Here is a 27,852-nt window from a genome sequence, read left to right as displayed (position 1 = left end):
ATTAAACAAATTTAAAAATCAAAACAATCGATTTTTTATACTTTATCAAATATATATATTTCATTCAGAATCATAAAAATATAATTGAAAGATGTTTGGCCAACCGAAGCCAAAACTTTCAAAAGCATGTATGATTGTGTTTTCAATCTTGATCTGCATCGTCGGCGCGGTTGGAGTTTTCCTCGTTGTCGCTCCGTCTATTTTGATGGGTCAGACCAAGCAATTCAATTTCTTCTTCTTTGTTCTTTTGTTGGTGGGAGTTCTGCTTGTTGTTTTCATGATTCTCGGATTTTTCTCCGTATGCACGAATGTTGATTGCTTTGGAAAACTTGTATGATATTATATAGTATATTGCAGTTATTGTTAAGTATTGGTTTTGTCTTTTTTTTATGCAATTTTTTAGTATTTCTTTGGCTCGCTTGCAGTAACCCTTGCTCTGTTTATTATCTCAACGATTATCATGGCAGATGGATCAATTGTTGATGCAGTCATTGCAGTTTGTGCACTTTTTGAAATTTAATTATTATTAAGTCAAAAATCTCCTTTAAGGCTTCAAAGCAGGAAGTTGGATGCAACATTGATATCAAGCAAAATAAATCTTTGTGCAGCCTACTAGATGTATGTTGGGAAATCCTTTTCATAGACTTATTTTTTTGAGTTTTGTAATTATTTCATGTTATATTAATCATCTTTTATCAAATAGTCTCTGGAAGGATTGTCTATCGCTGCAGGAGTAATTGGCCTTATCGCAGGAATTTTATTTGTTTGCCACTTTTTTAAAACTGTTTTATTTATAAATATTTGGCATAAAACGAATATCATTTAATAATTATGATATTCTTTTGAATAAAATTTTTTGAAATACTTTCAGTTAATAACACTTTTTATTGTCTCAAGAAGACTTGGCTTGCGCGGCGTGGTGCAAACATCTCTCTTTTTTGGCTCTTTTTGTTTGTTTGTGCTCGCACTGCTGATCTTTCTATACTCTGTCATCATCATGGCATCCTCCTTTGGAACTGGGGTGGCTATTCTGATTGTCGTGTGCATTATGGGAGTGTTGCTTGCTGTTGCAGGCGTCTGGGGAATTTGCGGCTCCATTAAATTCAACAAGAAGAAGACGCAAATGATAAACGGGACAATGTTTTCTGTTTTTGGAGTTGTTTTGCTGATTGTGGGCGTTGTGGGGTTTGTGATGAATACTCGGTCTGCTGAGGCTGTTACCGACAGCTCAAGCTCAAGAGTGTGCAAGCTAACTGTTGTGAGAGACAAAGAGACACGCGAAATCAAACAGTTGAATTTCAATCCGTTCAACATGACGACTAAGCAAGCCAAGAAATGCTGCTCGTATTTGGGTGTTGACTTGACCAAACCAACGCCATTAGAAGGAAATGAACCACAAGATTCGCCAGCTGATGACATTGAAGTGGGAATTTGTCTTCCGCTTGCTACACCTCAGGAAGTGTACGACATGTACGTCAAGACGGCAAGTGGGCTGATCTTTCCAGGACAGACAATCATGTTCTACACTTCTTTGTTGGTTATCTGGTTGGGCATATGCTCGTTTATAACAATGACAAAGGTTGGGGATATGAGTTTTAATTATCTTTTGCATGTTCCTTGTTTTATCGATTTTATGTTTCAATATTTTATTTTTTCCTTTCTTTTAACTAAAGTCCATATTACGTTTTTTTATTGATTTTGTTTCATTTCTTCTTCCTTTTTTTCGTTATTTCTTCAATTTCATTCACAGGGTGAAGATTGGTATGTTGAGGATCTGCAACAGAAATTGATGCAGAAAGGATTGACTCTAACTGAAGAAGAGTTGAAGAAACTCGGAAAGACGAGAAAGGAACTTATGGCATATGCACCAACAAGAGGAGGAGGATCGCAATATGTTGTCAGTATGCGAAGAAATAAAATAGAAATAGCTGAAAGAAAAAATCATTATATATATTTTTTTCAATGATTTTATTGAAAATTGAATATATTTATTGTTTTTAAATTATGATTGTGCATTTCCATATGAACAGACCAACTGAGCGTGGTTGATCCTGAACTGGCAAATCCCCAGCAAACGACAATTGTTGCACATGAAAAATCATCTGAAGAAACAAGTTCTTCAACAGATAGTTCGACAAATGAAGCAAATCAGACCGAAAAATCAGAAAGTTCTGCAAACAGCTCTGCATCAACTGAAGGAAGTGCTGAAACAGAAGCGAAAGTGGAAGAGAAAGCGGAAGGAAAAACGTCTGACACTTCATCAACATCTTCTTCAACATCTGCTGAAAGCGAAGAGGAAGTTAACCCTGCTCTGAATGGCATTGCTGCAATGACATATTTTTAGGAGGTTGCAATAGAAGATTATTTATAAGCCATCTTCAAATTGTTGAATAAAAGGGTTTTCGATAAATAAACAGAAGGAATAAAATGTGTATGTATGTTCTGGTTTTGCAAGCAATCTCTATTTCAATGGAAACTGTGCTTGAAAATTATTAAAATCAATAAACATGTGCTGGTTTTTTGTTTTTTAAATTTTCTTGTCTGCAAAGATTTCATTTCTTCTGTTTTTGCTATGTTCAGAAAATTTCTAGTTTAGTTTTAGTTTTTTGAATGTAAATTATTCGAATTATTCTAATTTTTTGCAGTTTTATATGTTACTGGCGAATTTTACTCTTCAACGCTTCTATTGTATTTTGTTTTAATCTTATTTTTTTAAACCATTGTTCGTGAAATTTTACACATCATCCAATGATTTTATGCATATTTTTCTTTTCTTTTTCTTTTTTTTTTATAACATGTCATTACAAATTGTTATAAGTTTTCCAAAATTATCATATGAAAAGGTCTAATTATTTTAGAAATGAAGATCTCTTTGCACAATCGAATCATATCATTCACGTGAAAATACCTGTTAAACAATTTCCAATTTCCAAAATCAGACAGAATTCGTTCATTCTTTTTTATTCATTCATTTTTGTTGATAATGAAATCGAAAAGAACATCAAATATTTTATTAATACTGTGAACCATCATTTTCTGTTCGAAAAGACATGTTTTTAATGGAATCTGTCAGTTTTGATTATAAAAGATTATTGAATTACTCAAATATGGGTCGGATATTTTTATTCTTCCCCAATTTGATATTGAAAACGCCTTCACAGAATCTTAGGATTTTAAGTTTCACATAACTTTTTAATATGTCCTCTTCAAAAGAAGATAAGTTGAAATTCGATAGATTTGGCTTTAAAATTGAAAAGTATCAGAATTATTTTTTTTATCCAACAATAAAGTGCTAACGCTGCATTGCATATTCTTTTTGTGGAATATTGCTTTATCTTTAAAAAATAATATTTATTATGATGAAAATAGAAATGCGGACTTAACTCCTGAGCAGATTAATAAAGAAGTTGAACGAACAAGAAAATGGAGAGTGATGCTTGATAATTGGGATAAATGGGTAAAATCAAATCCAAATAAAGTGTGAATTTTATTTTCTAATAATTTTTAACAGAGTATTTATTTTTATTCCCTTGTTTAGATTAAGCAGAGATGTGCCAAAGGAATTCCCGATTGCATTCGATCAAGTGCTTGGAAAAAACTTGTTGCATTTGATGAACTTAGAGCTAGCCCTAAGTATAGAAACATAAATTTTTACGATTTGAAAGATAAGCCTACCGAGCACAGAGAACAAATAGAAAAAGACTTAGATCGCACTTTCCCTGATTATACAGATCTAATGGGGGGTAATTCAGTAGAGTTTGAAATAAAGTTGCATATTCCGTTCAATGTTCTTAATTTTTTTTTGGCTTTTTTTATAAATGATTTCAGGAGAGTTAAACTTTTACATACTTTAGTGGCTTATGCTGTATTTGATCCTGAACTTGGTTATTGTCAGAGCTTATCGTACTTGGCCGGCTGCCTTAACATGTATTACAATGCAGAGGATTCATTTTGGATGCTCGTATTTATGCTGAATGAAGGGTCTTATGGAATAAGAAAGTTCTATACAACGAATTTTACTTTGTTAGTTGCATGCATGTATGTGCTTGAAAGACTATTAGAGAAAAAGATTCCAAGCGTTTACAAAAAGCTTCGATTTCTTGCTGCAAACTCAACATTTTTTGGAGACAGTGACTCAAGCTTTATTAAAAGAAAGGTTTGAAATTTACAAGAAGAATGAATTGTTAAAAATATTTGTAATTTTTGAAAAAATAAATAATTATTCATCCTCTTTTATTCTTAGCCCACCAAGCAGCAGATGCAGGAGAAATACAAAAAATGCCGGCTTAAACCAGGCCGAATCGTGCAGCCATTTGCGGACCAGTGGTTTTGGACTATTTATCTGTACACATTTCCTTTCTCTTCTGCTGTGAGAGTGTGGGACTGCTTTTTCGCTGGAGGGCGTAAAGTGCTGTACAGATTCGGGATAGCATTTATGAAGCTGCTTGAACGTGTGCACTGAGATTGAGAAAAAGAAAGAAAGAAAGAAAGAAAAAGCTCAATTCGAAACATAATAGAAGAGAAAAGAATCTAAATTCCTCTTTAAAGCGAGCCATTTGATTACACTTATTTTGTGAATTTTATTCCCTTTTGCAAAAAAATTTTTTATCTCTTGCTTTCAAATTCACTTTCAATCTTTATTTTTTTCAATTTCTAATTGATTGCCTCAACTATTTTATTTTCCTTTTAGCATATTTAACCACTTGTCCATCATATGAAGAGCTGATTATGCACATCCATCATGGAGCACAGGAGCAGAAAGTCGACATCGAAGGGCTAATCAAAATTGCATATGGCATCTCTCTTTCACGCAAGGAAATCAAAAAGCTCATGACAGAATACGAAGCCACACAGGAAAAAAAGAAGAAAGATAAAAAAGAATCCAACAGCGACAAAAGTGTCAGTTCTCAAACTCCTTCATCATCATCATCATCTTCTTCTTCTGCTTCTGTTTCTGTTTCTCCTTCATCCTCTTCCTGCACTCCTTCCTCATTCGACCGTGCTGACAGCTCTGGCTGCTCATCAAGTGCCACTCCAAACCCCGACGCCTCCAGTGAAGCTCCTTCGTTCCCTGCGCGGGCGAGTCTGGTGGGCGAAACACCTGTTCCCCAGATGAATGGCCAGTCGCCTTTCACACCATCTCCTTCTCCTTCTCCGTCTGACGATTTCACTTCGCTTCCCACTCCTTCTTCGGCTTATTCTTCTTCAGCTTCACCAAACATGACTTCTTCCACCTCTTTTGTCTCTTCTCCTCTCAAATACTCAGACTCAGCACTGTCACCACACTCAGAATCAATGCCCTCTGAAGACTATCTCCATCCCATGGGCACAGAGCCACTGACACTCGTTCAGGCAGCAAACAACGAAAACTCCGAAAGCGACGAGCCGTTTTCGAACACTCTCACATTCTCCAGCTCGTCGCTCGATCCGCCGCTGCCTTCGACTCCCCCGCCGCCAGCACTTAGCCCTCTCCCTGCCACTCCCGTTGCACCCTCATCTGCTCTGTCTCTCCCGTCTGACTCGCCTATCACACTGACTCCTCCTCCACCGCCTCCTTCTTCTTCTCCCTCTTCTTCTCCTTCTTCTCTGCCGACGCCTCTGACGACTCCACCTCCGATTGACACTTTTTCGCTGCCGCCTTCTCCTCCTCTTCCTTCATTGACACCTCCTCTGACACCACCACCTGCACTCGACACACCTCCTCCACCTCCACCTGAGCCTTAAACACATTCAATTTTTTGGAGGGTAATTTTTTTGGAGATGAACGGGAATTATTGTTCACATTCTGTGATTGCATGTCATTTAAGGCAGATGCGTATGTATCTGATGGAATGCTTGAAGATCGGTTACTCTGTTTGTATTGATTCACATTTCAGTAATAATTCTCTTGATTGCATTTGAAATAAAAATAAAAATAAATAAATAAAATATAAAATATAAGCATATTCATTTCATTCATATCACATTGGCTGTTGTCTATCAGAGTTGATGGCTTGATAATTTTCAATTTTCGTTTCCTTTCTGATTCATAAAGACAATTGTTTTCATCAATTTCGTTCTGTATTATTTTTTTGTGTGGTGCTTATTATTTCATATTGCTTTTTTGCTTTTTGCTCTTCTTCTTCTTCTGCTTCTTTTTTCATTTTCTTTTCTTCACTTTATTCTTTTGAAGTTTTCCTCTTTCTCTTGTTCTCAAATTATATGGCTTGCTGTCAAAAAGAATAAAGTGTACAATTTTGAATTTTTTAAACAGTTATTTCCTTTTGATTGCTATTTTCATGATTTATTCACTCAAGAATAATTTAAAGAAAATGATCTATTATTTGAATATTGTTGTATTGAATGTTTTTATCTTGCCATGTTTGAAGAACAGCTGTTCTGCAATGTCTTTGTTCAATTTGTTTCTTGTGATATTTCATCCATCGTTGAAACGAAGAGATGTTGATTATTTGTTGACAAGATTCTGTTCTTATTGTTACAGACTTTAATGTTCTCTTTTCAAAGTTCGTCTTTCATTTCCTCATTGTCTTTTTTTTTATGTTCATTCTATCACTTTTTTTTGAGTTTGCTTCATTTTTTTCATTTGTTTTTTTGTAATTATTTCTTATCACATCAAAGATTAATCTTTGTTTTTCGATTTTCAGTTACTAGATGTACTGATATTCATATTACTGCTGAAAGATAACTTTCTTTATCCTCAGTATTTTTTTATTTACTTAATAAGATATTTTTAATGATAATTGCATTTGAATAATTGAAATAAATTGGGGAAAAAATCAAAGAAATTGCTGATAAATAAAAGTCTTCAAACAAGCATATGTTCTCTCACCTTCTGTTCTCTCAAAATTGATAAAAATAACAAAAATTATTATTTAAATTTTTTTAAAGTTTAAAATAAATCAACTCTGAATATTGTCTAAAAAAAAAAAAAAGAGGTTTAAAAATATATCAAAAATAGGATTCAGTATTGACACTCCACGACGAGATAACAGAAGAATAATGCTGACTTTCTTTCATTTTTGGAAAAAAATTGACTTTAAAAATATGTCAATTTAAATGAGACATCGAAATAGGTAAATAGAGTAATAATATTTAAAAGTGTATTTAAGCAGCAAACAATTAACACAAACAAAAATTGAGCAGAACTGTCAAATAAAAAAAATTCTAGCGAAAATTTGAATTATTACTTACGGCTGTTTCCGCCAGTATTGCTTCGATCAGTGCATTAACTTCCATGGCTTGAACAGACATTTACGAGAATAATGCACAATCAAAACTCGTCATATATTAAAATATGACAAACAGGGGGAAAAAACAAAAAAATAACAGTTAAAAACATGAAAATGAAATAATTAAAAATAAGAAGTGTTTTCTTTATTCAATAAGCTTGTTAATAGTTGAAAATATGAGCTCCCCAGGCTGGCAAAACAACATATAGTCCTTCATTTTTCATCTCTGAAGCGCTTCTGCTGTATGTGTTTCCATTCAACTCATCTACCACTTTAACATCGTCTCCCTGTGCCTTTTCATAAACATCAGGACATTTGAATCTTGCAACTGCCTGCCCATCTGAGTAGTTAATGATGCAAAGTCTTTTTTCTTTTCCTTCCTTCCATTTCCAGCTCAAAAACCTCCACGAGGATCCATCAACGTCTGTTGGATCAACATACTGCCAGTCGCCTGAATGGAAAACAGTGTGGTTCAAAGATTTCTGGAGTTTTTGATAGAAATTCACGACATTTTGCTTCACTTCCTCGTCCTTTGAGCGTCTCAGATGAACATCCAATTTGTTCTGTTTTCCTTCCATCTGCCCCTGGAAATAAAAGCGCATGCCTGGCAGTGTCATCGACACTACAGCTGCTGCATTTGCTCTGCTCACTGAACCAAAGTTGGTGATTGCTCGTTCTTCATCGTGATTCTCAGTAAAATGAGTCATGTGCGACAGATCTGTCCCTTTGATATATCCTCTTAAGTTGTCGAGATTCCCATCGGTCAATCTGTTATACAGCCCATCTTTATCATACATCCAATCAAATCCCATTCCAAGCAGCTGATTTTCGCGTCCCCAATAGACTTCTGCCATAAACGAAAAGCCTGGCACAAGACGTTTCAATGTCTTTGTTGCTTGCTCCCAAAATTGAGCACTTGGCTGCGTGTAATTCCAAGCATGCAATTGATATCCCCACGTTTGCTCAATAACATCGTTCAGTAACAGCATCGCCATGTCGCATCGAACGCCATCTGCATACTGAGAGCAAACTCTCAAATATGTTATTAACTGTGCCCTCATCTTTTCCTCCCACATGTTATACTGCGCAGTATCTGTCCACGCACCGCTATATGGATCTTTTCCATAAGCAACGCCATTGCTCAAATAAATATTGGGGTCATATGGTGGACGATCAGAAGGTGGAGCTCTCACATAATACTCTGGATGCGCATCAACATTTTTCATATCAACAGCTGAATGGTTTGGAACAAGATCGAGATACAGTTGAATTCCATATTTATGAAGTCTATTTCTAAACTCTGTAAGATCTTGTGGCGTCCCAAGTTGCGGATTGATAACATAATCCTTGATTGCATAAGGTGAGCCAATGACATCATCATTTGTCCATCTGAAATAAATGTGAGTTTTAATCAAAAATTATTGAATTACATAATCAATAAGAACAGTGAAAATTATTTTTGAAAAATGAATAAATAAAATGAACAAACCCAGGAAGAACACGATCATAAGATCTTTTCAATCCAGAATCTGTTCTATCGTGCTGCAATCCTTTCGGTCCCAAGCTCCATACGCCCATAAGCCACACAATGTTATATCCACTTTGAGAAATTGCTTGAAATTCAGCTTCTGGAATCATACTTAAACTTGTAATACTCTTATGATATTTCTTTCCAAGTTCATAAAGCCAAGGTCTTGCGCTTAATTCCAACAAAGATGGATATCTTGGAATTTGAATAACTGAATATAATTCCGATATCAGCAATAATATTGCAATCATGTTCACTTAATGCGATCTGTGACCTTAATTATTTATCGAAAAACTGATCTGGAATCGTATTTAAAATCATCATATTTCCGGTTTTACAAAAGCAGAAAGCCGAGAAATATGAGGATAAAAATAAATATTAAAGAGTTTTTGTCAAGTCCATTTTCGAAATAAAAACCAAAAGAATTCAGTCTTTATCAAAAAAGAAAGAAAAAATTTTGGAAAATTGATGAACAAAGAACAAATAAGTATTTTTTACACTTCCGAAGCAATTTTTTAAATGATTATTAATAGATAAAAATATCATAGGTTATTTGTTCATTCTTTGGTATATTTAATTGAATATTTAAAAAATGATAATTTATTTCTTTATTTAAATGCAAAGTCACTCACTTTATTTTATAAGAAGCATAGAAATCGTCATCATCTTCATTTGCCTCTTCACCTTCTGACTCCACTTCACAATCCACTTCTCCTTCTTCTTCTGCCTCTTCATCTGCACTTGCTGATTTGGAGTGCAGACTGTATTTGATCTTCGAGAAGGACTTTGCGTTGAAGAGGCGGGTGCTGGCAGAGCGCGGGAAGATGGACATTGCAATTGGGATGAACAAGCTGAGGTGTTCAGACGGGCTTCTGTCAGAGACATTTCTGGGCGCAGCTGCGCGGCCAAAGGGCAGCACAGCCACAACAGCAGCACCACAGCCATCGGCACTGTCCTTGAAAGGGCCAGCGTCTTTGGGGCGAGATTTGGAGGCAGCGCTGAGCGGGTCGTCGTCTGCGCTGCATCCGTCGCTGCATTCGTATGTGCAAGGGCATCTGCACAGCGAGCAAGCAGTGTGTGTGCTGGAGGGGCATGCGTGGGACACAGACGCGGGGGGTGCGGGGGAGGCGTTCGTGCGGTCGATTGGGTGTGTGCAGCCGAGCATTGCGATTGAGCGGCTGCTGATGTGGAGGCGGGTGGATGTGCTGGCAGACTATCTGCTGGCGCTGCACTCGTTCACGGAGAGTGTGGAGCGGGAGAAGGCGAGGGCGAAGGCAGCAGGGGTGAAAGAGGCAGGGGTGGATGGGGTGTGGAGAGCGAGGGAACGGCAGGTGCAGGCAGAGCGGGATCCGCTTTGTGCAGCAATTCCGCTGGAGGAGCTGACAGCGACGAAGGAGCACACAACACTTCTGATCAACTGCCTGACGAAGATGCAGCAGCAGAAGAGGCTGAACGACTTTTTCGACCGTTCTTTTTCGATCAGCTCATCAAGTTCATCATCATCATTCTCATTCGACATCAACACAGCCATCCGGGTGTGCTTCCAGGCAGGGTTTGAGAGCGAGGCGCTGCGGCTGGCAGAGAAAGCAGGGAGGCAGGAGTGGTCGCTGCGGATTATGCTGGAAGGGAACCTGGGGGAGGAGGAGATCAGGGAGCTGTGGAGGCGAGAAATGGAGAAGGAGAAGAAGGAGAAGAGGGAAAAGGAGAAAGGAGGATGGGGGAGTGGAGTGTCTTCGCTTTCTGCCTCATCATCATCATCATCATCATCATCATTGGGGAAGATGGGCAGCTCATCGAGCTATGGGGGTGTGAGTGGCGGGTGTGAGTCAGAAGTGCCAGCAGCATCGCTTGTTCCGCTGCTGGCGCTTGGGAGGATCCGGTCGCTGAGAGACAGCGGGCAGCGGGAGATGCTTGTGCTGAAGTATGGGAAGCAGCTGCTGAGCAAAGAGAGGGAGAAGACGACAGAGCTGCTGATTGAGATGTGCACAACAGGGCTGGGGAAGGGAAAAGAGGCAGGGAAAGGAGCAGGGGTTGGGAGCAGCAAGAGAGGAGAAGAAGCGACTGGGAGCAAAATGGAAAAAGATGGGAATGTTGGAGCATCTCCTTCACCGTCTCCTTCCCCTTCTCCATCTCCTTCCCCTTCTCCATCACCTTCTCCTTCACCATCATTGTCGCCTTCATTGTCATCGGGAGGGATGCTGATTGGTGAGGCAGGGCAGGCGGGGGAGAGCAGAAGGCGGAGGGGAGTGACGGCTGTGGAGAATGTGATCCATCTTTTTGTGGATCAGCCGGCGATGCTGATCACATTCCAGCTGGAGTGCCAGCGGCAGAACCCGAACCAGTCGAAGCAGTTTTATCACCAGCTGATTGAGACGCTGCTGCGAAGTCCGGTTTGTCGCTGCTTTGTTCTTTTATTTTATTTTGTTTTGTTTCATTTTTTGTTTGGGGAAAAAGGATCTGAGTGGGGTGCATTTGGAGAACAACCCGCACATCGAGCGTGTCCGGAGGTTGTCGTGTGTGTTTGAGAAGTGCAGTTTGGAGGAGCTGCGCTCGGAGGTGGTGCGGCAGAGGCGGGAGATTGTTCGGCAGCTGATAGTGTCGTTCTGGCGGGAGATGGAGATGGGGGTGGTGCTGGAGGTGTGCAAAGACAACCAGTTTGAGGGCGGGGTGATGGCGGTGTATGAGAAGGCGCACATGTACTCGGAGATGGTGGAGTATCAGATGGAGGGCGGGCGGAGCAAGGAGGCGATGCGGAGGGAGCGGCAGGCGCGGAGGCGGAAGATGGCAGAAGAGGAGAAGGAGGCAGCGCTGGCGAGGGAGAAGAGCAAGCAAGGCAAGAAGAGCACAGACGATGGTGGAGAAAGGGGTGAGAAAGAGGAGGAGGAAGAAGAGGAAGAAGAAGAAAAAGAATATGATGATGATTCAGATGATTTCTCTGATGAAAGTGAAAGTGAAAGTGAATATGAAGAAGAAGAGGAAGAAGAAGAGGAAGAAGAAGAGGAGGAGGAAGAATGTGAAAATGGAGATGAAATGAATAAAGATGAGCAGAATGGGGTGGTTGGGGAAGGGAAGGAGGATGGAGAAGGAAAGAAAGGAGGAAAAGAAAAGAAAGGAAAGAAAGCTTGGAGAGAAGAATGGGAAGGGATGAAGCAAGCAGAAGAGCAGAGATACATTGCGATGGTTCAGACATGCGAAGAACATGGGATTCCGAAAGAAGTGTGTGGGAGGGGAGAGAGTGGCAGAGGGAAAGGATGCGAAAGGAGAATGTTTTGATTGAAATGGAATGTGATTTGCGTTTTCTTTTCTTTTATCTTTTCTTTTATTTGTTTTTGTGGATTGGTTAATTGTTATTTTTTCCTCAAAAAATATATTTTCAAAAAACATTTCAGGGAACGTTCTCAGACATCAACTTGTGGGGAAAGTGTCTGAAGTTTCTGTGCAGCCTTCGAGCAAAGAAAGGGGAATGCGACCGAGAGCTGAGGGACAAATACATCAAGATCCTTCTGGAGAGTATGACTTTTGTGCTTGGGGAGTGAGTGAGTGAGGAGATGAAGAATTATTTTTCATTTTCGTTTTCGTTTTCAGTTGTTGAAGTTGAATGTCTGATATGAATTTTTAACTCTGTTGAAATCATTTATTTATTGAATGATTTGACTTTTCTATTTTTCTATTTTTTCGATGCAATGCTTGGGCGATGCTGTGTCAGAGATGCGGCAGATACCAGAGCTGCCGGCATTGCCCACGATTGAGGTGCTGGCGCAGAAGAAAGAGATGAGGCTGGGGATTGTGAAGGAGTTTGTTGGGAAATGCCGGGAAGAGCAGAGGGAGCAGATCAGAAGAGAAATGGGGCGGTGCTACGAGCTGATGGAGTCGATCCGGATGAGGAACAGGAAGACGCGGGAGCTGCAGAATGTGTATGCAGATTATGCGTTTCTTTCTTCGTTATATTCGATGTTTTTATCTTTCTTTCTTTCTTTCTTTCAATTTTTGAAACAATGCGGATGCGAATGGGGATGACGTGATGATGATGATGACGTGTGGAGAGCAGCACACAAGTGTTTGGGAGCGGGGTCTGCACGCGGTGCGGAGGTGGGCTGGATGTGCCGTGTGTGATGTTTATGTGTGGGCATGCCTTCCACAAGCGGTGCTTGATGGACGAGTCGGTGTGCAACGAGTGTGCAGCGAACGAGCGGGACATCCGCCAGCGGCTGGGGGCGATCAGGCAGCGAGTGGTGGGGAACGAGGATATGCCTCAGCATCAGCCAGCACCATCTTCATCATCATCATCTTCTTCTTCTTCAGCGGCTGCGGCAGCAGCATCGATGCTGACAACTTCTTCGGCTGCTGGGCTGGCAATGGGATTGCCATCAGGTGGTGGGCAGGGGACGAATGGGCGAGCATCTTATCTTCAGGCATTGCCAGGTGGAGGATTGACAGTGGAGGCGGGGCTGCCATTGGGAGGCGGAGCGGGTGGGATGGGGAAAGAGGGCAGGGGAGGGAGAAGCAGCGGGGCGAGAGACTTTGAGACGTTCATGGCAGAGGCATCGAGCGGCGGGCTGGATGTGATTGTGGATTATTTTGGAAAGGGGCTACTGAATCGGGTGTGGTTTTTGGTTGTTATTTTCTTTCTTTCTTTTTTTTCCTTTTGTGTGGGAGGAAAGAGTTTGTTTGAAAAGTGTGTGAGAGAGATGGGAAATGATTTGATTTTATCTTTGTTTTGTTTTGTTTTGATTTGATTTTTTCTTTTTTGGAAATTAATTTGTTCAATTTTCAACTTTTGTCTTTTCGCATGTGAAAAACGAAATGTGGACTGAATGCGGTGCAGGTGTTGTATCTTTCGGATGAGCAGGAAGCAGCTGACAGGCAAGTGGTGGAGGCTTCGTTTGTGCAGACTTGAGCTCATGGAGCGTGAGGAGGTGTGAGTGCTCTTATGATGATGAAGAAGCTGTTTCATGATTTTGCCTTGGTTGAATGGTGCAGATTTGCAATGAATGATTGGTTTTGGGCAATCGGGCATTGAAGCATTGAAGCATTGGGTATGTGAAGTTGGGAAAGAGCGGAAGGCTGGCATGGGAGCATGACTTTGGAGTGGAGTGGGGTGGAGTGCAGAAAAGAATGCAAAAGGATTCGTTTTGTGATTGCTGAGCTATGAGCTGGGACAGCAGCGATTGAGGCAAGGGAATGAAGTTTCGTCCATTCCTTATTTTCTTTATTTTCTTTTTAATTCTTTGATTTATTTATTGTTTCATTTTTCAATTTTGACTTTATAATTTTATATTTTGCAAGAATCATCCCCTTGGACATTTGAGGAGTGTTTTTTGTTTGAAGGCAGAGAAGGAGAAAATAAAAGGGAAGAAAAGAAGTTGCAAAGCCAATCGAAAACGCATTCAAAAGCTCACAGCCGATGTTATTTCCAGTGGGACATCCAAAAAACGAATTCTGATCTGTATTTATTTTGTGTTTGTGCTGGTGTGTTTTTCTTATTGCGGTGAGATGCCTTGGCAAAATGAAGGAGGAAAGGTATTATTTGTGAGGGTGATGTGAGACGATTAAGGGTGAAATGAAATGTGTGATAAAGGTTGTGATCAACAACAAAAGTTCAAAAATGGAGCTGCTCTTTCTATTTCTGCTTGGATTCACCTCGTTGCTCTGTCTGAGTGAGGGTGCGTTTCAGTGTGATCCACTTCTTGGGTGTCAATGGACTCGGCTGGAGCTGATGTTCAGTGTGAAGAACTCGAGTGTGAAGGCAGAGGGATTTGCTCAGACAGGAAGGAGGCAGGAGTGCCTGTGGAGGATTTGGCAGAACTCGCGTGTCCTTGTTGGAGACAGCACCATCAGTGCAGCAGCGGACATTGCAGCAGTGTTTGAAGTGAAATCGAGCGATATTTTGTTGAAGAACATTTCACTATTTCCTTCACAGAAAAGCCAGCCATTTCCTGAACTGATTTCGAGTTTGCTCTTCGATGATGGAATTGGCAGATACGGGGTGCTTGAGGTATCACTTTCGAGGATTGAAGAGATGGTATTGGAGTCAGGACCGCTCTTCTCTTCGCCTGCATTTCGTTCAGTTGGGATCAGGGAATGTGTGTTCAGGAACATGAGTGTGGCAGCAGGGAAAGGGATTGGGAGCGAGGGGTCAGGGAGGGAAGACATTTCCATTGGAAGCAGCGACTTCAGGAGTGTGTGTGATGTGTTCACGGGCGGGATTGTTGATGGGATGCATGGGCAGTCACTCAGCTTGTGGAACAACACCCACTTTGGTTGCACACGCTCGCTGGAGAACGGAACACGGAGGATATTGGCAGTTGACACAACTATTCGATCAGAGCGTTTTGAAAATCAAAGAACAGAATCAACATCATCAGGTGAATGGACAACCACAGATTCGGGGAGTTGTGTATTTATGAAACATAACAGCAGTGCCAGTTTGAGTGTTTCTGGGAGCATCTTCCAGAACTGCACTTGTGGATACTGTGGAGGTGCAATCATGTGCCAGAACATAAGCTCTGTGGTAATTACAAATTCGTCGTTCAATGTCTGTCGAGCAGTTAGTGGAGGACATGGAGGGGCATTATTCATGAACAGCATTGGTGGCTGCTATTTCTTTTCTTCCATATCGTTTAATTCGTGCTATGCGAGCTCCATCGGAGGATGTTCGCTTTTCTACACTGTTCCGGTTCCATCGTTGTCGAATTGCATCACAGACGAACAGAATGGAGAAATAAGTGAAAAGTTTCAATTCAGCGATCTTTCTTGCCGCAATTGCTCATCACAGAAGACAGGCGCTTTTTCCATGTTAAACGAGATTTCTTCATTTTTTAGGATGCGAAACTGCCTGTTTGAAGGATGTTCTATTTTGGGAGAGGATGCCGGAGGGGCATTATCGATCACTTCGAACGGACTGACAAAAGATAATCCACAGCTATTTTTCTTCTGCCTTTTCTTCAACAACACAGCAACTCGGGCAGGATTCGGCCACGATGTGTGTTTGAATGATGAGGGAAGTCGGATGAAGACGACATCTCCGTTTGTGGAGTCGTTGACACTGACGAAGGGAGGCAAGCAGCTTGCACACTGCAACAGCACATGCCATGCGAACAGTGAGTGGCTTCGGTATGGGTTTGCAAAGAGAATTGTTGCAGGAGAAGAAGGGATGGACAAGGAAGAGTGTGGGTGGAGTGATGGGGCAGGATGCAGGACAGTGAAATATGCAGTGGAAAGTGAGTTGAGCATGGAAGGGTGTGTTGTGAGTGTGAAGGGTGGGGAGCACACAGAATTCACGCAAGACGGGATTGCTGGAGGAGTGAAAACAGTGAGGATCAGAGGGAGTGAGGAAGGCGGAGGAGGCACTCGGTTTGTTGTGGTGCAGGTGGGAAGTGGGCATGCCCTGTTCTCGGTTTCGTCAGGGAAGCTGAGTGTTGAGAGTGTGAGTGTTGAATACGATTCAGATGCGGGATCGATTGTTGGGAGAGTGACAGAGGATGAGGGGATGCTGTCACTTGTGAGGGTGCAGATCACTTCTTCAGCATCGACAGTGTCCCATCCGTTTGGAGTGTCGTTGTTCCAGGTTGAGAAAGGAAGTTTGCATGTGGAGGGATGCCAGCTGAGCTCGTTGTGTGTGTCTGATGTTCCGCTTGTGCGTTTGTCTGCTTTGTCTGCATTCAGGAATGCGAACGCCACATTCCAGTCGATTGTGCGTGTGAGAGGGAGTGGGTGTGTGATGGAAAGAGAGGTGGGTGAGGGAGAGGAGGTGGAGATGGATAATGTGACACTGCGTCAGTGCACGTGCCTGGACGGGGATGGTGGGGCGATTGCACTCACACTGAGTTCGACAGGGAAAGTGAGGGTTGGGGCGAGCGAGGGGGTGGCATTCAGCAGTTGCACTGTTTCTGCTGATGGAACGAAAAAGGGGAAAGGAGGAGGAGTGTATCTGAGGTTGGTTGGGGGTGGGTGTGGATTTGTGCTGGATCGAGTGAGTTTTTCCGAGTGTGGAGCATGGAAAGGGAGGAATGTGTTTGTGAAGGCGGACAATCTGTCTGGAGTGATCACAGGATCGAGTGTGAGGTTTGAAGTGACAGGGATGGAAGACGAGGATTTGATGGGGTTTGAGGAGGGGTGTGGAGCAGAAGCAGTTCCTCTGAAAGCGTATTTGGCAGGATTTGGAGGGAGCGGGTATGTTGGGGGAGCAGGGGAGCTTGACTTCAGCGGGTGTGGAACAGCAGCATATCCGTGTGAGACGATCAGGCGAGCTGTGAGTGTGCTGTTTGAGGGGAAGAAGCGGAAGGTGATTCTGAACGAGGGGTTCAGATGGAGGGAGGCGGTGGGGATGGAGGAGCAGGAGTGGGATGTGAAATGTGTTGCAGAGGATACGAACATTGTGGTTGCTCCAGTGGGGAGCTTGGCTGAAGAGGCGGTTGTTGTTGTGTCGAGTGCGAAAGCGAGTTTCACCAACATCCGTTTTTCGTTTGGGAGCTCAGGGAGCGGGCACTTCAAGAGGTGGATTCTGTGCAAGGGCGGGGAAGCGAGCATGTCGTATTGCAGAATTGGGCTGGCTTCGAGCACAGGCAAGCTGGAGAACTCGTTTGCAGATGTGACAGGAGGCTCTTTGAGGCTGTTCCACCTGAGTGTTGATGGGGTGTTGGTTGACTCGTATTCTGTGATCAGAGGGTTGAAGGGAGCGAGTGGCGGAAGTATTGAGCTGGAAGGGTGTGTTTTCACCGGAGTGGAGCTGAGCAGCGGGAGCATTGTGGAGGCAGGGGGAGTGAGGAATGTGAATGTGAGTGGATGCACATTTGAGGGGATCAGTCGAGGGTGTGGAAGTGGAGGAGGTGTGAGTGTGAGAAATGGGGATGATGAGGATGATAATGAGGAAGGGGCAGGAGGAGTGGTGGTTGTGGAAGGGTGCACTTTTGAGAGATGCTCAGTCAGCGAAGAAGGCAAAGGTGGTGGAGGACTGAGTGCGAGCATGGGGGTGCAAGGAGCATCAGGGATGGCGAAGATATTGAAGTGCACATTCAGGCAGTGCAGTGCACAGAGTGGGTCTTTTGTGGGATATGGAGGGGGGATGCTGATAGAGCTGCTGGATGCTGATGCATCGTTTGTGGTGTCTTCTCCCACATTTCCAGCAGATGGAGCGAACAGTGCGAGATACGGGCGGGATGTGTTTGTGGTGTCTCCGAACCTGTCGCGAAGTGTTTGTGAGGAGACGATGCTGTTTGCATTGGCAGTTCCGCTGCAGGATACAGATTCGATGATGGGATACGAGGGGGAGGACAAGAGAAATGCGATTCCGCTTGTGTATGTGGTAAATCCGGTGGGAAGCACGATCGTTGTCTCTTCGGCGGAAGGGGTGGATGTGAGCTGCTGTGGATTTGAGGAGTATCCGTGTCTCACACTGAAGCATTCGTTCTGGAGGCAGCAGGGCAAGAAAAAGAGCATTCTGATCAGCGAGGGATTCGAGCTGAACGAGAGGGTTGAACTGTCGGATGGGCAGGGATATGTGATGAGCGGGGCTTCTGAGAAAAGCGGAGTGCATGTGAATGGAGGAGAGGATGGGGAAGGGGGAGTGATCAGGATGAAGGGGAGCAGCGCATTTGCGGCAGTGATGAAGCTGATGTGTTTTGCACTCCCAGGATCTTTGGGGAGGCATGCCTTTCTGATTTCGCAGGAAGGGTTGGGGGAGATGGGAATTGAGCAATGCGATTTTGTCTCAGAGTCTGCTGAATCGGTTCATTCGTTCACCATTGTGAGGTGTGTTTCAGGAATTGTGGTGCTGAAGACAGTGCATATGAGCGGTGTGCATTTTGGGGATGGGCATTTTGTGGAAGCATGTGGAGATTGTGTGGTGCGGATGGAATCGTGCATTGTGGCCGATGTGCGGACAGCGTCTGTGAAAGGGGTTGTTTGTGTCCAGTCGGAGCAAGCATCGCTGCTTGTGAAGGATTCGTCGTTCAGGTGTTCTTCTGAGGGGGAAGAGAGCTTCAATGTGCTGTATTGTTCAGGGATGAAGGAGGTTGTGATTGAAGGGAGCGAGTTTGAAGGGAGCAGGTGCAGAGATGGGAATGGATCTGCGATGTTGTGCAGGATCAATTCAGGAGGAGCGATGAAAGTGGAAGGAGGGGGATTGAAGAGAGGCAAGAGTGTTGGAGGCAGTGGAGGAGGGATACATGTGTGTGTGGAGAGGGGAGGGAAGCTGGAGATAGGAAATGGGACTGGAGCTGTGCCCACGCTGTTTGAGAACTGTGAAGCGTTGAAGGAGAGCGTGGAGGGAGGATATGGAGGAGGGGTGTGTCTTCGGCTGATTGAGGATGATGGGATGTTTGGGATGAAGAATGTGGGCTTCTCCAGCTGCAGGGCGGATGCTGGAGGGAATTGGGTGTTTGTGGAAGGGAAGAGGCTGAAATCGATTGTGAAGGAGGAGACAATTGGATTTGAGTTTGAGAAAGAGGAAGGAAAGGGGGATGTGGGGGATGTTGAAGGGGGTGATTTGGCAGGGGCATCTGTGTGCATTCCGCTTGCGATATTCTTCCGGAGTGTGCCGAGTGTGGGGCATGTGGGCATGGGAGGGCTGGATTACACGATATGTGGGTATTCTGATTTCCGCTGTTCGACGATTCCGTATGCTGGATTGTTGTTGTTTGGCGGCAGCGAGAGGACTGGGACACTGAAGCTGGAGCCTGTGTATGTGCTTGAGGAGGGGATGCAGCTGAGCAAGGAGTCACTGTGCATCAGTGGAGAGGTGCCTGAAGCAGGGATCGAAGTGAAGGGCGATGCGAGCAACACACAGCAAGGACTTGTGGAAACAAGAACAGAGATCTCGTTTGAGGACTTGGCGTTTGGGCTGCCTTCAACGCTGATTGGGTCAGTGACAACCAGCCTGTTCATGTGCAGCAACAGTGTTCTGAAGGTGGAAGAATGCAGTTTTGGGAGTGAAAGCGAGAGTGTGGAGTATTCGGTTGTGTTTGTGAAAGGAGGACGAGTGGAGATGTTTGGGTGTTTGATTCGGGAGTGTGTGTTTGTGGGGGCAGGGGTTGTTGAGTTTGGGGAGGGGGTGTGTGAAGGTGTGATGAAAGGGGTTGAGATGGAGGGAGTCAGGAGAGAAGATGCAGGAAGTCTGGTGAAGGTGAGGAAAGGGGGGGATGTGGAGCTGGAGAGCTGTGTGGTGGGTGATTGTGCAGAAGGGGAAGGGAATGGGGTTGGCTTTGAAGAAGGCGCGAGCATTCGGATGCGCAACAGCACATTTGGGAGGATGAAGCGGAAAGCTGGTGATGGAGGGGTTGTGGATGGGGTGGTTGGAGAAGGCGAAGAAGCGAAGGTGGAGAACTGCACATTTGAATACAACGGGTGTGATGCAAGCAGCTCGAAGGGAGGAAGTGTGATTGTGAGGGTTTGTGCGAGGGGGAGGTTTGTGTTTGAGCGGAATGTGGTGAACCGGAGCACAGTTCCTTCGGGGAGTGGACTTGGGGGTGGGGTGCATCTGACGCTGGGGGATGTTGATGTGGAGTATTCGATGAAGGAGGATGTGTTTGAGGAGAACGGAGCGTTTCGAGGAAAGGATGTGTATATGGTGTGTCCTCAGCCGCGGCTGGTGATTGTGCCTATCCTGTGGAACGGGTCGGCCACGACCAAAACAGAGGAAGAGCAGCTGTGGGTGCGGGAGCTGGAGTTTGGGGAGAGCGAGGGGCACACGATGATGGAGTATCTGTTCCCGAGCCAGACCGCGTTTGTGTTTGTGAAAGGGGGCGGGAGTGCCGTGGAGTCGTGTGGGTATCGGGAGCTTCCGTGTGCAACAGTTGACAACGGGCTGGCGAGGATGGGAGAAAGGCAAACGAGCATCAGACTGCTTGGAGAGACAGCGGTTGAAGGAGTGATTGAGCGGGGAGGAGAGTCGTTGACTGTTGAAGGGAACGAAGAAGAGCAGCGATTGGTTGTTGGGAGAGATGCGAAGTTTGTGATGAAAGAAGGGACGATGCTAACGCAGCTGACACTGTCTTCGCTGTGTGTTGTTTTGCCGATGAACAACGAGGGAAGCAGCGAGGAGGATTGTGTGGTGAGTGGAGCAATTGGGCAGTGCAATGCTGTGAGATGCCGATTTGTGAGCGGAAAAAAGAATGGTGTTGGGTGCGGGAAATGGGTTGTGAAGGGACTGGGGAGCAGGGTGAGGATTGAGGAGAGCCAGTTTGAGGAGATATGTTTTGTGGGAGGAGGAGGGATTGTGGAGATGGTGGAGGGAGAAGCAGTGTTGAGGAAGGTGAGGATTGAGGGAGTATCAGCAGGAGGGAGCATTGTGGTGGTGGATGGTGTTGGAGCGAGTTGCAGGTTTGAAGGGTGTGAAGTGTGTGGGGTTGAGTGCTGTGGGGAAGGAAGCGTTCATGTGGAGGGAGGAGGGTCGATTGTGATTGGGAATGGAACGAAAGTTGGGTCATGTGTTTTGAGGGAAGGGAATGGCGGGGCAGTCCATGGAAAAATGGGGGAGGCAGGGATGGTGACAGTTGCGAATGCAACAATTGAAGGGTGCAAAGTGGATGCAGCAAGCAGGCTTGGTGGGGGAATCTATGTGGAGGTGGAAGGAGAGAGGGAAGGAGGAGTGTTGTTTTCGGAGGTGGTGTTTGGAGAGAATGAGGCGTTTGAGGGGAGAGACATCTATTTTGTGTGTTTCGATCTGAACGAGAGTGTGAGTGCATCCAATTTCAATGTGAGTGTGTTTGACGAGAATGGTGAGGTGGTGGTTGAGATGGAAGGGAGAGACAGGAAGAATTTTGGAGAGAGTGTGGAATTTTTGCTGTTTCTTGTGGAGTACTGCTCGGCAAGTGTGGTTGTGGGAGCACAGGGGGTGGATGTTGTCGGGTGTGGGACGAGCATGCATCCGTGTGGCACGTTGGGGATGGGGTTGCAACATCTGGACGAGTCTCCCTCGCGAAGGCTGGTGATTGCTGACAAGGTGGAGGTTGGGGAGTGCTTCTCGTTGAGAAATGAGATGTGGATTGGAAGTGGAGAAAAAGGCGGAGGAGAGAATGAGAAGGGAGTGAAGATGGTGTTTGTACCGAATGGGAAGGCAGATGGAATGAGTGCAAAGGGAGTGCTGGATATGGATGGCAACATCACGTTTTCGTTGATTGGTTTTGAGGTTTCTGCATTGTTGAGCGTGGAGCAGGAGGCGCTGATGTATTTACAGTCTGGTTGTGTGCGATATGAGAAGTGTGTGTTTTGTGAAGCTGAATCAGTAGATTCGTGTTTGGTGAAGTCTGTGGGGAAAGAAGTGCATCTGAGCGAGTGCAGCATGAGCACGATGAGTGTTTTGTGTGCAGCGCTGCAGCTGCACTCTTCTGTGTCGATGCAGTCGTGCTACATCACGAATGTGAAAGCAGGAACGAGCAAGAAGGGAGGAGCGGTATTTGTTGAGAGAAAGAGCGAAGAAGGGTTTGTGATTGTGAACTCGTCGAGCATTGTTGGGTGTGAATGTTCGTTGAGCGAGGGTTTTGGTGGGTTTGCGTTCATCGACTGCTCGAGTGATGAGGCGAGTGAGCCATTTCGGTTTATTTCGCTGAAATTTGGGAGGAACAATGCTCGCACAGGAAGAAATATGTTTTTGGTGGGGGGCGACTTGAACAGCTCAGTGAAGGAGTCGACATTTGACTGTGAGGTTTTTGGTGAAGCAGATGAGGAAGAGGAGGATGATGGAAACTTGTTTGTGGGAAGGGACAAGGTGTTCACAGGGGTTGATCTTCTGTGCTTTTTGGAGGATTTCAAAAGCGATGTGGTTCATGTGAGTGCTGATGGCTATGATGTGAAGAGGTGTGGAAGAGCAGTGGAGCCGTGCAGAACGTTTTGGGAAGGGATGAATCACATTCCTGGGTCAGGCGAGCAGCATACATTGGTTGTGGGGCAGAGTGCGCATGTGAGCGATGAGTATGTGCTGTCGCACTTTTCGATCTGTTCTGGGGATGATGAAGCTGAGGGAGTGAGAAGTGAACTTGTTTTTGGGAGGAAGAGTGGAGCAACAAGAGATTCTTTTCTGTGTGCTTGTGATGAGCTGAACTGCACAAACATATGCTTCAGGGCAACCGCTCTGATTGATGGCACGGCCAGTGTGGTTATGGAGATAGAAAAAGGGAATGCTTCGCTCGAGAACTGTGAATGGAAAGGGAGCGAAGAAAATGAAAGTGCTGCTGGATGTTCGTTTGTTCGATCTGTGAATGGCTCGCTGTTTGTGCACAAACTGAACATTGCCTCGTCAAGCCTTGGGGCGAGTGTGTTTGTGGTTGATGATATTTCGCAGTGTGTGTTTTCAGAGCTGAGAGTGTCGCTGATCGATGAATCCATCGACTCGTTGATCAGTGTCAGTGAAAGTGAAATTCAGACTTCCTGTAGAAGCAACGGGATGAGCAAAAAGGAAGGAAGTGTGCTGGTGGAAAAGAGCCAGTTCCTGTCTGTTCACAAGTCAGACGATTGCTCGAGTGTCATCAGCACAAGTGCTGACCTTTCTGTTTGTGTTTGTGTGAACAGCTCGACGTTCACAGAGTGTCGGGCTAGTGCGTCTGGCAGGGGAGGTGCGATGCGAATAATGATGGGAGCAGGGTCGCAGATGCAGATCCTGAACAGCGAGATGATGCGGTGCTGCAGCAGCTTGGAGGAAGGGAAGGGCGGAGGGGTGTATTTGGCGAGCAAGGAGACAGGGGATCTGCAGTTTTTGTTTGGGAACATGAGCTTCATGGGGAATGAAGCAGCGGTCGGGTGCGATGTGTTTGTGAGCTGCTTCAGCATTCAATCGCAGATCAACGAGAGTCAGTTTGTGTTTGATCTGGAGCGTGTGACGAGCAGGGAGAAGAGCATGTTTGGGGTTGATGTGACAGAGCACAAAGCATTCACGAACCTGATGGACTTCATCAGCGTGTATCAGTCAGACACGATTGTTGTGTCCTCGCTGGAGGGCAGGGGAGGGAGGAACGAGAGACAGTGTGGAGCGCCGGAGCAGCCGTGCAAGACGGTTGAGTATGGGTTGGGGCATCTGACGAACCGTTTTGTGAGCCAGATGTTTGTTGATGGGGAGACAGCGATCAACAGCGAGGTTGAGATGCAGCAGATGAGCCTGTCATCGCGATGGATGGAGAGCTCGGTTGTGCGTGTTCTGGCTGCTGCAGGTGTGTTTTCGGATCAGATTGTTTCCACATGCATGCAGGTGTCGGTCAGCAATCTGGACTTTGTGTTCGAGGGATGGCAGGAGGGGAGTCAGCAGGCATTCCTGAGGGTTGTGAATGGAACAGTGAAAATGCAGAGCTGTTTGTTTTGTGGTTCTGGGGAAGGAGAAGATGGGGAGGAAATCGAGCTTGGATCTCTGTTTGTTCTTGTTGGAGGGAACGTTTCAGTGGAAAGGTGCAGCATCACGAAAATCAGTTTTGGATGGAATATCATTGAGATCGGAGCGAATGTGGCGACTATTTCATCGAGCTCGATCAGCGAGGTGAAGTGCAGAGGAGTTGTGATGGAGGAAGCGAGTGGAGATGTGACATTTGAGAGGGTGAAGGTGTTCAATGTGACAGCGAGCTCACCACAAGGGTTGATATCGTTTGCGAGCACAGATTTTCCATTGATTTTTGAAAACTGCACGTTTGAGATTGATCAGCTGTTGAGCTCAGACAGACTGTTTTCGTTCAGGGATTGCAGCAGAGTTTTGGTGGAATCGTGTGTAATGAGGGGGTGCAATGGGGACTGTGCTCAGTTGGGGGTGGAAAACAACGAGGAAGAAAGCATGTGCAAGTGGAATGGATCGCTGGTGGAGTGCAAGGAGAGTGTGGTGGAGTGCCGAGGCACAGTGATAGCAGACGCACCAGAGGGAGGAATGGGGGTTGTGGGAGGGAGTGTGACGATTGAGAAAGGGGAGTTTTCAAGCAACGACCCGAAGGTGGAAGGCTATCCATCGGTGAGGCGGAACATACGATGTGCAGGATCAGGGCTGGTGAGGATCTTGAGTGTGAGAGGAGGAGATGGGCTGATGCCAAACACTTCGCTGTGGATTGTGAATGAAGGGTGCACACTGGAAGGGATTGTGCTGGAGAGGGCTTCGGAGTTTTTCATTCCTCGGCTGGAATCCGCTGTGATGGAAGTTCAGGGGGAGGAGATTGAGATCAGGTTTGCTGGGGCGCTGTTGCTTCCATGTGATCTGGCATTCCGAGTTGTGTCAGAAATGAACAATGTCAGCTCAATTGAGACTTATAGCTTTGCAGAGGAAGATTTTGTTTCTGAAGAGGAAGTTCATGGAAAGATAAGCTCGTCTTTGATAAGCTCTGCACCAGCAGAAGCAGAAGTGGTGGTGTGTGTATTGTTTGGCAATCTTGATACTCCATCTGCCACTGATTCTTTCATTCTGAAGAACAGAAGCGATCCCAAGGCAACTGAAGATGAAAGAATTGTTGAAGGAGGAAAAAAGGAAAGATCAATATGGCCAATAATCGTAATTGTGCTTGTTGTGATTTTGCTGATAGTTCTTATCGTTGCAGTTGCATTTATTATTCGATGGAGGAAGCAAAAGAGAAGAACAGAAGAATTGGAAGTGATTGTCGAAGACACGGTGAAGAAGGATCCAAAAGCATTCGAAATGGTAACAATGGAGATGTCACCGGAGGAGCAATGGGGAAGGGAAGAGAGGGAGACAGAGAAGAAGAATGAGGAAAGGATCAAGAAGAGGGTGTATGACAAGACACTGGAACATTCAGAGTCATCAGAACATCTTCTATCTGAGAGTGGATCAACTGAATACATCTTGGGAAGAGATTCAGACAAGATCCCTCAATGGATGCTGGAGAAGGTGGATGAGAAAGAAGAAGAAGAGACAAGAAAGAGAACTCCATCACCTTCCATTTCATCAACATGTTCAACTGACTCAGATTCAACATTTGTTCGAGGGGAGGATCTGTGCCCAACCACCTCGTCGATGTCAAACCTGGTGGATGCAATGGCCTGTTCATCACCTCATGAGAAGCTGATTGTGGATTTGAGGGATTCGCTGTTCATGTTGTTGCATGGGCTGAATATGACAAAGGAGATGGCAATTGGCACATTAAAGGAGAGGGAGATGACAGCCGCTCAAGTGTTGTTCTGGGTGGCGAATGGAGCACTCCATTCATTTGATGAAATGGAAAACCAGCTTCAGTCATTGGCCAATTTGAGTCCGCTCATTGTGCTGTTCTCTGAACACATGGTCATTTGTGTTGCAATGCATTCTGATTGTTCTTCTTCAGATTCAGACTCATCCTCGATATCTTCATCAACAGTTGTGACATCAACCAGTGATGATGGTGATGAAAGATATTCTCTACCCTCATCAGCTTTTGAGGATGAGGATGATTTCAAAAAAGAGTGTCTGAGGTGGAAGGCACCTGAATTGCTGAATGGAGAAAAGAAGCATGCGACGAAGAAGACGGTTGTGTTTTCGATTGGGATGATGCTGTGGGAGTGTCTGACACTGGACGTTCCGTTTGGAGAGTATGAGGCAGAGGTGGCTGGGCAGAAGATATGCCAAAGGGAGCGACCGGAATTGACGAAAATTGAGGAATCGGAACTGGCACGTTTGGTGGATTTGTGCTGGTCTGCAGATCGCGAGAATAGGATGAGTCTGACATGTGTGAAGAGAGAGTTCCTTGGGTGCATGCCGAATGGTTGCTTGATGATGACGATGTCGGATGCGATAAGCTACGACGAAGACAGCAACGATGGAGAAAGTGGAGGGAGAAGCAGCATCAGCAGCACAGATTTGTCATTCCGTTGAAAGAATGGGTGAAGAAAAAGGAGATTGACCAAACAAAAAATGAGAATGAATTTGAACAAAGAAAAATGAACAACTCTCGAACAACAAAAGAAGAGAACACAGAAAAAAAGGAATTAAAAGATGAAATCAGCGAGATTACGAAAGCATTGCATTCATTTCTTGGTAGCCTGTTCTTACGAATATATTTGTTGCAAAACGAAATAAAATCCTTTGAAAAGTCGCTGAACAAGTGGCAGGCTCGTCTTTTGTTGCTCGAAAATGGAAATGTCTGTGTGAAAACTGGTGGTTGTTGAGAAAAAATGTGTGCCTGAATTAAAAAGGTGATTGGCAGCTGAAGAAAAAGTTAAGCAGAAGGTGACAAAGAAAAAATGGAATTTCTCTCAATAATGGTGAAATGAAGGCTTGTTGAGAATGAAATGATGCTTTTCACAAAAGATAGACTCTCAATTATTTTTGATGTTTTTGTGTTTATAAAATCAGATATACTTATTTTTAATGTGAAAACGGCTGAATCTTATTTGGTGGAATGATGGTTTTGTTGTTTGTTCATCTGCCGCCAAACCGTTTTCGTTTTATTTCAGTTTCTGAAAATGAACATAAGCTTTGAAAATTGATCATGGCTTGGAACATGTGCTCTTTTCCTAATGAATTCACAAATATTATTCAAAATCGAAAAAGTTTCATCAAAGTCGGAAAAAATAAGACAAAATTTTATTTTTTGTCATTCAAAACAGTATTTCTAAAGCACTTTTTTTCAGAATCATGAATAAAAGCTAATGATTAAACTGAAATATTTTCGAAACGTTTCATCAAATTTCAATTTGAAATGTGAGAAACTTGGAATTTCTTTTTTATTAATCGCTGCAAATGACTGCCAGTCACTTACAGTTCATCGATTATAGAATACCGATTTTGATTTTTTGTGAGTTCCAAAATTTTTTTCATTTTAATACTTTTTTAATAATATTTTGTTTTGTAATATTTATTTATTTATTAATTTCAAAAGTGATTGACAAATAAAAAATCGCATAACGTGTCGCGCTAATCTATTCTGCAATATTTGATGTTATAATGAAATTTTTCATTCTTATTTATTGATCAAATGAGCCATTTAAAATTTCATTGGATAACTTGATCAAAGAATGTTCGTTTTCTATGAATTGAAACAAATTTTTTCTTTCTATGAGCAATGATGAACTTAATTCAGCTAAATTATGCAAAAATTTCGAAGATTATCAAGAGAAAATTTTCCCTTATCTTCAAGAAACTGTTGACTCTTTCGAAGTTCATGAGTTTTCTTTTTGTGGATGGATAAAGTTTATAATAGGACT

The 27,852-nt window shown here is 44.0% G+C and overlaps 5 protein-coding genes across 5 annotated transcripts; 4 read left to right on the top strand and 1 right to left on the bottom strand.

The window, feature by feature from the left end:
* Nucleotides 1–91: 91 nt before the first annotated feature.
* MONOS_4734 (uncharacterized protein) lies at nucleotides 92–2,849 on the top strand (the record flags this gene model as incomplete). The annotated part of the gene is made up of 7 exons (XM_067874829.1): nucleotides 92–331; nucleotides 404–496; nucleotides 550–618; nucleotides 704–763; nucleotides 872–1,579; nucleotides 1,751–1,901; nucleotides 2,031–2,849. 7 exons carry the CDS (start codon nucleotides 92–94, stop codon nucleotides 2,342–2,344), a joined length of 1,635 nt encoding a protein of 544 aa, XP_067719271.1. The 3' UTR covers nucleotides 2,345–2,849.
* A 348-nt stretch (nucleotides 2,850–3,197) lies between these two features.
* MONOS_4735 (Tre-2/Bub2/Cdc16 (TBC) domain-containing protein B) lies at nucleotides 3,198–6,701 on the top strand (the record flags this gene model as incomplete). Its single annotated transcript, XM_067874830.1, has 6 exons — nucleotides 3,198–3,256; nucleotides 3,370–3,478; nucleotides 3,539–3,756; nucleotides 3,829–4,156; nucleotides 4,244–4,451; nucleotides 4,691–6,701. 6 exons carry the CDS (start codon nucleotides 3,198–3,200, stop codon nucleotides 5,722–5,724), a joined length of 1,956 nt encoding a protein of 651 aa, XP_067719270.1. The 3' UTR covers nucleotides 5,725–6,701.
* An 84-nt stretch (nucleotides 6,702–6,785) lies between these two features.
* On the bottom strand, nucleotides 6,786–9,028 carry MONOS_4736 (putative alpha amylase, catalytic subfamily protein). Its single transcript, XM_067874831.1, has 2 exons — nucleotides 8,719–9,028; nucleotides 6,786–8,618 (listed from the first exon to the last, which is right to left on the bottom strand). Exons 1-2 carry the CDS (start codon nucleotides 9,006–9,008, stop codon nucleotides 7,391–7,393), a joined length of 1,518 nt encoding a protein of 505 aa, XP_067719269.1. The 5' UTR covers nucleotides 9,009–9,028; the 3' UTR covers nucleotides 6,786–7,390.
* Nucleotides 9,029–9,581: 553 nt separating this feature from the next.
* MONOS_4737 (Homotypic fusion and vacuole protein sorting (HOPS) complex component Vps11B) lies at nucleotides 9,582–14,060 on the top strand (the record flags this gene model as incomplete). The annotated part of the gene is made up of 7 exons (XM_067874832.1): nucleotides 9,582–10,565; nucleotides 11,212–11,973; nucleotides 12,147–12,267; nucleotides 12,464–12,671; nucleotides 12,806–13,358; nucleotides 13,583–13,673; nucleotides 13,738–14,060. 6 exons carry the CDS (start codon nucleotides 9,582–9,584, stop codon nucleotides 13,652–13,654), a joined length of 2,700 nt encoding a protein of 899 aa, XP_067719268.1. The 3' UTR covers nucleotides 13,655–13,673; nucleotides 13,738–14,060.
* Nucleotides 14,061–14,250: 190 nt separating this feature from the next.
* MONOS_4738 (uncharacterized protein) lies at nucleotides 14,251–27,135 on the top strand (the record flags this gene model as incomplete). The annotated part of the gene is made up of 2 exons (XM_067874833.1): nucleotides 14,251–14,277; nucleotides 14,336–27,135. 2 exons carry the CDS (start codon nucleotides 14,251–14,253, stop codon nucleotides 26,519–26,521), a joined length of 12,213 nt encoding a protein of 4,070 aa, XP_067719267.1. The 3' UTR covers nucleotides 26,522–27,135.
* Between the last annotated feature and the right edge of the window lie 717 nt (nucleotides 27,136–27,852).

Source organism: Monocercomonoides exilis, assembly GCF_001643675.1.
Source record: "Monocercomonoides exilis strain PA203 chromosome Unknown scaffold64-419423, whole genome shotgun sequence".
In the NCBI taxonomy this organism is placed as follows: Eukaryota; Preaxostyla; order Oxymonadida; family Polymastigidae; genus Monocercomonoides; species Monocercomonoides exilis.
This window is presented reverse-complemented; position numbering and strand designations above follow the sequence as displayed.